Source organism: Lynx rufus, unplaced genomic scaffold, assembly GCF_022079265.1.
Source record: "Lynx rufus isolate CCGP_SWC_20201006 ecotype Redwood Valley unplaced genomic scaffold, mLynRuf1.p SCAF_2, whole genome shotgun sequence".
Taxonomy (NCBI): Eukaryota; Metazoa; Chordata; class Mammalia; order Carnivora; family Felidae; genus Lynx; species Lynx rufus.
In genome coordinates, this window is record NW_025814834.1 from 222504874 (window position 1) to 222516257 (window position 11384).

At 64.1% G+C, this 11384-nt stretch overlaps 1 protein-coding gene across 2 annotated transcripts; it reads left to right on the forward strand.

The window, feature by feature from the left end:
• The first annotated feature begins 2603 nt into the window (after window positions 1-2603).
• Window positions 2604-5735, forward strand: TNFRSF18 (TNF receptor superfamily member 18). 2 transcript variants are annotated; one of them, XM_047083999.1, is made up of 5 exons: window positions 2604-2772; window positions 3632-3754; window positions 4718-4805; window positions 4974-5180; window positions 5244-5735. In XM_047083999.1, exons 1-5 carry the CDS (start codon window positions 2619-2621, stop codon window positions 5332-5334), a joined length of 663 nt encoding a protein of 220 aa, XP_046939955.1. In that variant the 5' UTR covers window positions 2604-2618; the 3' UTR covers window positions 5335-5735. The 2 variants fall into 2 exon arrangements, with proteins under 2 accessions (XP_046939955.1, XP_046939954.1); XM_047083998.1 differs by having other exon boundaries at window positions 4974-5176.
• Window positions 5736-11384: the final 5649 nt, after the last annotated feature.

Consider the following 11384-nt stretch of genomic DNA (forward strand, 5'->3'; position numbering starts at 1 on the left):
CAATGGCCAGCGCTTGGACCCGTCTCGTCTAGGAGCTGAGCGGGGATCTCAGGGCTCCTTAGAGAGGGCGGGCCTTACCTCAGCCTGGAGCCCCTCCCTTCCCTGCAGGACCCTGCCTGACCGTCTGGGGAGGGGCTGTGCATCCTGGGACTTGAACAGTTGGGTCACAAGTTGCTAATTCCTGTCATTTCCCTCGGGCCAGGTGGCAGGTGCAGGTCTCAAAGGCTTATGTCACAGCTATCAGCACACCTACAGCCCGTGGGGCACATTCCCGATCCCCCCTCCCCAGAATTCTCAGAAGTCTTCACTGCTTCCCTGCCAAGACTCAGCTGGAGGGCTGGGAAACACGGCTGAGCTTTCCAGGGGGGCTTACAGTAAGGAGGCAGGGCCCCAGAACCCCTCTGTGCCACACGGGGAAGCCGAGGCTCAGAGAGACAAGGGACGGTGAGCTGGAGGCTGTGTTCTCTGTGGTTCGAGAGCTCCGTCAGGGGCTGCCCCTCCACCCACTTCCAGGAGGACCAGATTTGTCTGGAGAGGTCTGGATACGAATGGGCCCAGCAGTTAGAGCTGTGACCTGAGCAGGCCACCTCTGACCCAGAACTTCAAGTGACCGGAGGCTCAATCCATGCCCAGACCTCTCCTTGCCAGCAACCTCTCCCAAGATCCAAAGAGGTCCTTGGGTGGGGAGGTGTGAGGGGGCTTCCCTGGGGGCTCTAAGTCATGAGCAAGATGTCCGCACAGCAGCAGTCCAGGGTCCAGGTGTGTGTGTGTGTCTGTGCGTGTGTGCATGTGTGTGCGTATGTGTGTGCGTGTGTGTGTGTTGTAAGATGACACCGTGTGCATCTGGAGCCCAGTCAGACCTTCTCGGCCAAGTGAGGGGTCTTGTCTTGATCCCTAGAAAGTGTGTGTGTGTGGGTGTCCAGATCCCTGGAAAGTGAGGGGCCTCTCGGTATTGGGCTGTGTGCTAAGGACCGGTGAGCTGGTAGGTCTCTGGGGCCCAGATGCCAAGGGACTTCATCCTATGCTCTCTGGTGGTTGGAGGAGATCTTTATTTTTTATTTTATTAAAAAATTTTTTTATGTTTATTTTTGAGAGGGGGAGAGGAGCAGAGAGAGAGGGAGACGCAGAATCCGAAGCAGGCTCCAGGCTCTCAGCTGTCAGCACAGAGCCCGACGCAGAGGTCGAACTCACAAACCGCGAGATCATCACCTGAGTTGAAGTCTGATGCCCAACCTACTGAGCCACCCAGGCGCCCTGAGGATGCGATCTTTAAAAGCCCACAGAGCCCTCCTGAGGAAGTTGGATCCAGGGTAGGGGACGAAGCCAGGTGTGGAGGGGGCACAGAGAGGGAGCAGTCCCTGGCCAGACCACCCTTCTGGGGGGGGAGGGTCCCTGCACCAGTCTACCTGTGTCACCTGCATCTGTCACCCACCCTTCCTGCCTACATCTCTCCCTACAGACCTGACAGACTGCAGGTTTTGAATAGAAAACATGTTTTTAAAAAAAAATTTTTTTTTTAACGTTTATTTATTTTTGGGACAGAGAGAGACAGAGCATGAACGGGGGAGGGGCAGAGAGAGAGGGAGACACAGAATCGGAAACAGGCTCCAGGCTCTGAGCCATCAGCCCAGAGCCCGACGCGGGGCTCGAACTCACGGACCGCGAGATCGTGACCTGGCTGAAGTCGGACGCTTAACCGACTGCGCCACCCAGGCGCCCCAGAAAACATGTTTTTAAATGTTTATTTATTTATTGGAGCGGGGAGGGTCGGAGATAGTGGGAGAGAGAGGATCCCAAGCCGGCTCCACACTGCACGGCGTGAGATCGTGACCTGAGCCGAAATAAAAGGCGGCCCTCAACCAACCGAGCCACCCAGGCGCCCCTGAACAGCAAACATTTCTGACCTTCCCCCCTCCGGTCCTGCCCCAGACATAGTTGGGGGTGTAGGCTGTGTTCCATGCCCCCCTCAGCACTCACACATTTGGCAGCATATTTAGTTTCTGGGTAGGAATTCCTGGACCAAAGGGCATGAACACTTAGGAACCCCCAAGGTCACCGCTGAGCCTGAGTCTCCTGGAGGTCCCCAGCCCCGCCCTGTGAGGTTGGGCTCTCCACCTCCTTGAGATACAGCTGGGCCCAGTTGACTTAAAAAAATTATTACTTAGAGCAGTTTCAGGTTCACAGAAAACTGAGGCGCAGCTGCAGAGATTCCCACCTGCCCGGCCCCCACCATCGTCCCCCCCCCCCCCCCCCCCGCCCCAGGGGCCATCTCTGGCCGCCAGGGACACGGCATGGTCTCCCAGGGTGCCTGGTCTACAAAGGGTCGCTCGCTCGCTGCTGTGCTCTGTGGTTTGGGCAAAGCTGTAATGACGCGCGGCCACCACTGGGGTCGCACGGAGTAGTTTGACACCCCGCCCCCTCCCATCCGCTGTGCTCCGCTCGCCCCTGGAATTCTGAGTTGCCAGGGGTCGGGGCGGTCCTGGTGGGCACCGGTTCTGTGCCCTCCCTGCATCGCGGCCGATGCCCGGGGGCCGCGGGCGGGGTCGGGGCGTGTCCGGATGGGGGCGTGGCGGGGCGCATCCCCTAAAATCCCGCAGCTCGGTGGGGCGGCGGGGGCCATGGGGGCGAGGGGCGCGCGCGTGGCCCTGTGCGGCGTGGCGCTGCTCTGCGCGCTCGGCCTGGGCGAGCGCCCCTCGGGTCCGAGCTGCGGCCCCGGCCGCCTGCTGCGAGGAGCCGGGACGGACGCGCGCTGCTGTCGCCTGTGCTCCGCGGGTAAGGCGCGGGGAGCCCGTCTCGTCTCGGAAGGCGGCCGCGCCGCGCCCCCTCCCTGTGCTCAGCCTCGGCCTGGGAGGGGCGGTGGGCACCCCTTCCGGGTCCAGAGCCCTCGGTCCCAGGGGAATGGGTGAGGGGGCGTGTGGCGGAGAGGAGCTCAGCTCAGGCCAGTGGCCCAAAGGCGGAGTCCGGGGCTATGGGCGGGAGAGCCTTCCTCAAGGGGCGTCTTGGGTCCCAAGGCGGAGGAGGGCTGTCCCAGCTCCTACTGCGTGGACAGTGAGCCCCCACCCATCGCCCTGGCCGCTTTCTGCCCAGGTCAGGATTGCAGCACTGTTCCGCCCCAGACCTACCTGTATGGGTGAGGGGCAAGTGGAAGGTGGCAGTCTGGGGACAAATATTGCAGGGAAAACACCCCCAGAGTATCACCCTGGTAGATCTTGGGGGCTGAGAAGGGGAGTCTGAGGGCCCCGCGTCTCAGTGTGGCAGGCAGGGACAGGCAGCCTGCCTCCAGGGCTATGGCAGCTGGGGCCCGTGCAGGATGGAAAGAGGAGGGGGCGTAGGTCCCCCAGATGACTCCCTTGTCCTGCAGGGACATGTTCTGTTCTCCTGCCAAGTCACAGCCACCCTGGGCAAGAGCAGCCTCAGGGCAGTGGGGGACACAGCCAAGTCACACGGGTGGGGGAGCTGGGTGCCTAGGAAGGAGGGAGACAGCTGGACCCACCTGGGGTCCTGGCTCCCAGACAGGTGCCCTCTGCCCCCCGGGACTGCCTAAGGGTTCCCCCTGTGGGGCCTGGGGGGAGTCCTGGGGAGGGAGGCGCTGGGCCCAGCTGCTAAGAGGGCTGGCCCCTCTCTCGCTCAGCTGAGGAGGTTTGTCCCGAGGGGGACTGCACATGTGTCCAGCCGGAGTTCCACTGTGGAGACCCCCAGTGTGACACCTGCAAACACCACCCCTGCCCGCCTGGCCAGGAGGCGCAGCCACGTGGTAAGTCCCAGCAACTGTGGCCGGAGCAGGTCAGGGGGTTTGAGCAGGGCCGAGCCACAGCTCACGGGAGCAGCTGTGCACAAGTGGCGTGTGGGTGTAGAAGGAACACACGTGTGTGGAGGGTACAGACGTGTCCTCTGGGCAGGCAGGCAGGCACCGGCGTCTCCGGTCCTGCAAAGCCTGGGTGGGTGGGGCCGCTCCGCTGCTCACTGGCGCAGCCCAGATATGAGCCCCAAGCACGCACGCGGCTCTGGGGGGGGGGGTGTCCTTCCCCGTCACAGCCCGGGTTTCTTCATCCAGAGAGAGGGTGCTCCTCAGAGAGGATGTGGGTGGGGGTGGGGGTGTCCAGGGTCCGTCTGGCCCTCGGGCCCTGGCTCTGACTATGCCCCAGTCCCACACCTCCCCTGAGCACGTGCTTGGCCTGCCCCCTGTTGCCCTGCCTGGGGGTCAACCCTTTTCCTGGAGGGAGCAGCTCAGATCCTCTTGGGGCCTGGGGCGTTGTGAGGTGGGTAGGGCAGGGTCCAGGGCCAACTGGGGCGGGAGCCTCACCTCCTTTCTCTGGGACCCTCACTGGCCTCTCGCCCTCCAGGCTACTGGACCCAGCACAAGGTCCCTCCTGGGTTTTGCTTGGTCTCTGCTTCCAACCCCCTGCCCCCCACCAGCCTCCGGTGGGCGGGCCCTCCCCCTCCCCTCTGGCCAGGCACCACACAGTCTCCTCTCCCAGATTGCCCCGGGGACCTCCACTCAGCTCAAGGTCACAGCCTTGGGGTCCCCCAAGTCTGCCTCCCCGACAGATGCCTGGAATGGGGCACACGTGGGCGTTGATTTCTGCCAGGTCCTAGTCTTGTAGGCCTCAGAGGCCTCTGTCCAATGGATCAGGAGTGTGTGGGTCATTCTGGTGTGGCCGCAGATGGGTCCCATCGCATCTACCCCAGCAAACCCCGGCTGTCTGTCTGTCTGCAGGGAATTTCAATTTCGGCTTTGAGTGTGTTGACTGTGCCACAGGGACCTTCTCTGGGGGCCGTGAGGGCCGCTGCAAACCCTGGTCAGAGTGAGTGCTGGTGGGACCTTCAGGTGGCTGGGAAGTCCCTGAGGGAGGGGCATCTCCGGTCCTTCCTGGTATGGTGACCCCCCCACACTCAGAGGACAGCGGCCATGCAGAGGGGCTGCTCTGGTGGCCAAGCGCTGACTGAGGGCTCTGTGTGTCCGTGTGTCCCAGCTGCTCCCAGTTTGGGCTTCCCACCATGTTCTCTGGGAACAAAACACACAATGCCGTATGTAGCCTGGGGCCGCTGCCCACTGAGCCGCACGACCCCCTGAGCATCGTCCTCCTCGCCGTGGCCGCCTGCATCCTGGTCCTGACTGCAGCCCAGCTTGGCCTGCACATCTGGCAGCTGAGGAGGCAGCGCATGTGGCCCCCAGGTCGGTTGTGCCCTCGGGAGGGAGAGGTGGGCCCTCGGCTTGCCCGTTGACCAAAGTCCCTCTGCAGAGACCCAGCTGCTGCTGGAGGCACGGCCGCCAGCCGAAGACGCCTGCAGCTGCCAGTTCCCCGAGGAGGAGCGCGGGGAGCAGCTGTCTGAGGACAAGGGCCAGCTGAGGGACCTGTGGGTGTGAGGCCTGGCTGTCCTCTGCCACGGCGGACCCAGAGCCAGACCTTCCCGGGAGGCTGCCCAGGGCTGACTCTCGGGAGCAAGAGCTCTGCACCCTGCTGTGGGACCCCAGCTCCGGGCCCGGCCCTGCTCCCCTCGATGGCGGAAGTGGGTGTGCGTGGTGACAGTGACCGGTCCCCCAGACCGTGCGGAAGAGGCAGCAGCCGTGGCCAGACCCCATGGGAGATACAGACACAGCCACGTCTGCCTCCCTCCCTCCCTTGCTGGCCCTGTTGGGGTGGGGTCTCTGGGCCCCTGGCTCCCAGGACAGGAGGCCATGCCCAGTGCAGGACCTGGCTACAGGCAGTGCTCAATAAACACTTGTCCAGTGACCTGAGTGGACGTGATCGGGGATGGGGGGACAGGGAGACGAGGCCTCCCCTACCAGTACCCTCAGTCGCCTTCCAGCCAAGGCAGGGCTGGGGGTGGGGGGGCCATTCCAGTCCCAGGCACGAGCACTTAGCAGGGGCCGTGGGACTTGGAAGGCTTCCCGGAGGAGGGGCACCATGATGGACACTTGCCCTCTGCGCCTCTTTGCTGCCCTGTCCAAAACCCCTCCCCTGGTAGTCAGCCTGGCACTTTGGGACAGCTGGGTTCTGTGTCCAGTCTCTGGGCCACTGCTGCTCTAGACTCTGGGCCGGTCACACAGCCTGCTGGCTTCTGTGGGGTGCCTGTCTCTGTCATTCCGGCCCGAGTCCAGGGCGGGGTCAGTTTCTACACCCACACCTCGTGGTTGGCAGGGCAGCCCTGGAGTGGCCTGCCTTTGGCCCCCTCCCCGTCTCCAAGCCCTGCGGCCTGCCTTTACCACCTGCTGAGATCCCTCTCCCTCCGGGGCGTGGTCCCAGGCCCCCACTCAGTGAGGTGAGCAGCCTTCTCCGGGCCTCCTGGCAGGAGCTGCCGGGCGAGGCTGATAAGGGTTCCTTGGCACAACTGTCCAGGGTGCGGCAGGCGGGCCAGTGGAGGCTGGTCTCGGCAGCAGCGCCTTCAGGTGCCAGCGCATTTGGCCACCTGCCTGGAGTCCCAATGCTCCAGCTCCCTGACACCCCCTTCCTACCTGCGTGCTGCCCAGGAGAGTGCCCTCACCCCCACTCAGACCCGATGGGCAGTGGGCCGGGTGCACCCAGCTCACGGCAAGAAGGTGGTGGAGAGATCTGCATGGATCGCGCCCGGGGGCATCACCCCCACCCCGCTGCACCCCAGCATGGCGAAGCCCACTCCTCCCCGTGGAAGGAGGGGCGTGGACAAGTCCTGCGCGATTTACTCACATGGGAAACACTCATGCTCTCCGTGCCTGCTGGCTCCCGGACCCCGGGCACTCCCCGGGAGCCCCAGTCCAGGCGAGGATCCAGGTGAATTAGCTAGTAAGTGAGAGAATGCAGGGGCACTGGCCAGATGTCAGGGGACAGCGGGAGGTACGGCGCTGGCCAAGTCGGGTGTGTCCCAGGAGGCCCTCTACAGACTTCTCTGGGACCTGCTGGCCACCCCCACCCCCACCCCCCTCCGGTTCTGTCTCCAAGCCAGGCCTCCTGCCCTGCCAAACTCTCCCCCACCCTGCTTCGGGAAGCTAGCTCTCCTCTGGGCTTGCTCTTGTCACTTGGGTCACCTGACTGCCCCGTCCCCACAGGTGGGGTACATGGGGTGCTCACGGCTGTCCTAGACCCTCCCGAGGTGCTGGTTCGGGCTGCCCTGGGGCAAAGGGTTCCCCGGCCCCGGCTCAGCTGTTCCCGTGAGGGTGGTGGTGGGGGGGGGGGGGGACTCAGGTCGTCTGCAGTCATGGACCTTCCTGACTGACAGGTTCTGAGGGGCCTCTCTGGCCGCTGACTCAGCATGGAAACTCCGCGTGGGGGCCCCCCCCACTGTGTGAGGCAACAGCGCCCCAACGTCAGCATGGGGGCGGCACATAGCAGGGTGGGAGATTCCGAGGCCCAGGCGGAGTATGGGGAGGGTGCTGGATTCAAGCAGCAGCACAAGAGGGTGGGAGCGTGAGGCCTGGCCTGGGGGCTGGGCAGGAGGGGTCTGGCCCTGAAGATCTTAGGGCTTTGGGGGGGCCCAGAGGAACGCTTGTGGGTGCTGGATTTGCCCCCTTCTCTCCACCTCTCCCCCACCGCCCCTCGCACAGATACCCCCTGTCTCTCACCCCAGATCCATCTGCCCACTCCTGCCCCCCTCCCTCCTTGGAGCCCCCAGAACCCCATGGTCAATCAGCAAGCCTCGCTTGGCCCTGAGACACCCCAGCTCAGAAGACAGAGCAGGAAGTGGGCATACGGAAGGGCTCCGTCTCTGCGGCTTACAGGACAACTCTTTGGTGAAAGGTTCTGTGCAGGGCCTTGGGGGCACAGGGGCTGGACGGGCAGGCAGAGACCCCGGGGCATAGGTGTGCAGAAGCCACCATCGGGGGGCTTAGGTAGGAGAGGACTGGGCAAATCCAAGTTCTAGGGATGGAACTGTGGATGGGCAGTGGGGGAGGGCAAGTGCCCGGGGCAGCGTGGGGAAAGGGGTGGGGGGCTGCTGCTGAGCTAAGGGGCTGGTGACAGGCTCCTGTCCCCCTCCCACTCAGCCCAGCTTCCTGGGATGGGGACAGGAATGTGCCCACCAGCAGAGCCTGCCAGATCGCCTGATCTTCTGGGCCACCAAGCCCTGAGAGAAACCCCACTATGAGACTCTGCTCCAGGCCCCTCACTGCTTCCCCTGGAAACCCCCACCCACAGGAGCAGCTCTCCAGCTGTTCCGGAAAACCGCAGCTCCTCCCCCCTGGGGTAGCAGTCCATATTGTCTCTCCAACCTCAGATAAGGGCCTGCAGGCGGCCCTTGGTTCCCAGAAGTGCTTCCGGCACAGCAGCTCCCTACCTGGTCCCCTCCCCTCCCCTTGCTGGAAAAGGCCCCTGCCTCGCCCCTTACTAAGATCTGGACTCAGCTAGACAGAGGGGTGGGGACACATCTGAGATGGAACTGGACACTGGCCCCTCTCAGCCTCGGCCCTCGGGCAGCTGCAGGGAGCTATCCAGAGGCAGGGGGTCCCTGGCTGCCCCCAGCTGCTGGGATGTGCACCTGTTGAGAAGATAAGGTCCCTGGTGCCAGGTACGCCCACCCAGGAGCTTTGACCAGGACCTGGGGCCATCGCTCTCCCTCCCTCCTCCCCCAGCCGTGGTTTCCTGAGCATTTGGGAGCAAGCCATGCTGCCTCCAGTGGGGTTGAGTTCGAGGTCAGAAAAGGACTGGGTCCTGGAGGGGCTACCCCCGTGGCCCTGTGGCCGAAGTGGAGAGATGGCCACTTCACACTCATGCGTCCTGTTTCCAGGAAGCTTTGGGAACAGAGGTGCTGATTCAGGCCAGGGCTGCTCCAGACCCTTTTCCCAGACACACATTCTACGGAGACAGGCTTGGGGGGTATATGCGGGCACGGGGGATGGGCTTGGGGGGTGTATGGGGGGGCTGAGTCTTTGGGGCTCCATGGGACCTTTGGCTGAAATAGACACACGGCTGACGGAAGGTGCTCAGCTGGTGGAGGATGCAGGGGTGGTGGGGGTTCCACACCCACCAGCAGGGCCCCAGGACTCATCCCTGGAGGCGCAGAGAGGGAGACGGAGGGAGTGAGTGTGGGGGAAGGTGGAGGCCTAGGGGACGGCAGGGTGGGGGAGAGATAGACACTCAGCTTTTAGGAGCCCATATTCACCTTGAATTACAGACTCCAGCCATGGTGGGGCAGCCCTGCCCCAGGCACTGGGTACGCTATCCCTTCCATGCTGCCGGGGCCAGCCCCTCAAGCCTCTGCAGGGGTCTGGGCCCCTGTAGTGCCTGCTGCCCATCATGTGCTTTGAATATTCGGATGCACCTGGGACCTCCAGATACTCAGGCCTCCCTCTCCCTGGCGGCCCGTATAGTTCGGGCCGGCAAGGGCACTTCGGGGCCCAACGTGAGCTGGCTGGGGCCAGGGGAAGGTCCAGATGGGGGGCGGAGTACGGCCGTCACTCCTGGGGGATGAACAAATAGCAGTGTTCTTGAGAAAGTCTCTTTATTGACATTTGGGCTCTTGCGGGGGTGCCAGGGACCCCAGAGCAGCAGGGGGTCAGGCCTTTGGGGAAGCCCGAGGAGGGGGCTCGGTCCACACAGGGCAGGCCATTCTGCCAATGTGCACTTCCCTTCACTTTGCCCCCACTCAGGGCCAGGGAAGCAAGCATGTCACGGAGGCCTCAGGTCACTCTGAATGCCATGCTGACAAGCGAGGCAGCCCCAGTGTGGCGGCTGAGGAGCGTGGGAATGCTCTGGGATAGCACTGTCGGGCCACGCGGAGAACCACGGCACGATGTGGGGGCAGAGGACCTGTGAGCTTGCAGGGCGGATGCCATTCATGCGAGGAAGGGGTGGGAGAGGCCTGTGAGCTGGGACATGAGGTGCAGAGGCCCCAGGGGGAATCAGGAAGGGACTCTGCAGTGACACGGCTGTGCCGTGTGGTGGCCTGGATGCTAGCAGGGGACATGGCCCCGATCCCAAAGACCTGGGTGTACTCAGCCCACCCAGGAGGCCACTGCACTCCCACCCCCACACGGAGGCAGGTTTTCTTGCCTCCCGGCCTTGGGGCCACAGCAGGCAGTAGGCTGAGCTTGGCTCCTCACAGAGTGACCATCAGACAAGCTGGGAGGGGGAGTCAGGGTTCCTGGACCCCAGGCACATGGGGACAAGTGTGTGCTTCTTGACTTTTGTCTGGGGACCCTGTAATCCAGGGCACAGCGGCAAGATGAGGGGGTGCGGCAGGGTGCATTGGGAGAGCAGGGGTGCGGTGGGTGGGCTGTGACTGGCCAGACCCGGCTGGCTTTTCTCAGCTCCCTGGCCTGAGACACAGCGGTGCACAGCGCCCTCTAGTGGTTCTGCAGCTCCCCTTCCCTGGGAATGGACCCGCCCTCCTCGGGAGCGGAGGCTGGCCTGCAGACCCCTGTTGACCCCAGGTCCCACCAGCACTCCAATGCAGAGGCGAGAATGGGTTCCAGCAGTCCCTGACCCCGCGGGTCAGGAGGAGGGCCTTGGGGACTTGGTGGTAACCATGGAGAGGTGAGGGCAGGGTGCGTGAGAGGGAGCAGTGAGGAGGTGTGCAAGCCGGGGTGGGGCTGCCCCGACCCTGAGATCTGAACTGGAGAGGGTGCGAGTGGCTGGGGGACGGGGGTGGAGAGGGGATTACGGCTGGACCTGGACACTTAGTGGTCGTAGGGGGCTTGGACACATCAGAGGCCCTGAATCCCCCCCTCCTCCCCCCCCCCCCCCCCGCCCCCAACCTGAGGTCTGGGTCCATGGGCAACGGGAACACCTGAGGCCATTCATTCATGGACCGGCCGGGGTAGGGCCAGTGCCGGCTCAGCACGTCCTTCAGGACTGTCCTGCCATGGCTGTGCCCCCTCCCCCACGGCCTTGTCCTCTGGGCCTCTGCAGCTCCAGGCCTGCAGGGAAGTTAGGGCCCGTGGAGGTGGTGGAGAGGGCAGAGCCCGGGTACCTTCTTGGCCCAGAAAGGAGCTGTGCCTGGACAGGCCCCCTTGGGGCCGCCTCTGTGGAACCATCTCGGCTTTGAGCAAGCCCTCCTTTGCTTGGGGATCCGGATCCTTTCCTGGGGATCACAGAGCCAGGCAGTAGGGCTCATGCGGGTTGTGGGACTTCGGGAAAGTCCTGGTCTGTGAGGGACACAGGGTGATGTGGAGGAGCCCTGGACCTGCGGGCTTCCCCGCGACAGAGGCAGCCCCCCCCCCGCCCCCCGCCCCCAGGGCAGAGCAGGAAGGAGGCTGTGGGGAGCTCATCCCCCTTCCAGTAGGACAACACCCCCGCATCCCTCCACCCTAGGCCTCCAAGCACAGGGCCCAGCAATGCGGCAGAGAAGCCCCCACGGGAGCGCCTTGGGGAGCGAGCGTCGGGGAGGCCTGGGGCCACCTGACCCGCAGCACGGGCCGTCGGTAACAAAGTAGCCTTTATAGGTCCCAGAGGGCGCCGCTGGCCCGCCCG

Coding starts and splice junctions, on each gene's coding strand:
- TNFRSF18 (XM_047083998.1), top strand. CDS start 2,619: ATGGGGGCGAGGGGCGCGCGCGTGGCCCTGTGCGGCGTGGCGCTGCTC. Junction 2,773..3,631: donor CTGTCGCCTGTGCTCCGCGG/GTAAGGCGCGGG, acceptor TCTCTCGCTCAG/CTGAGGAGGTTTGTCCCGAG. Junction 5,177..5,243: donor GCAGCGCATGTGGCCCCCAG/GTCGGTTGTGCC, acceptor GTCCCTCTGCAG/AGACCCAGCTGCTGCTGGAG.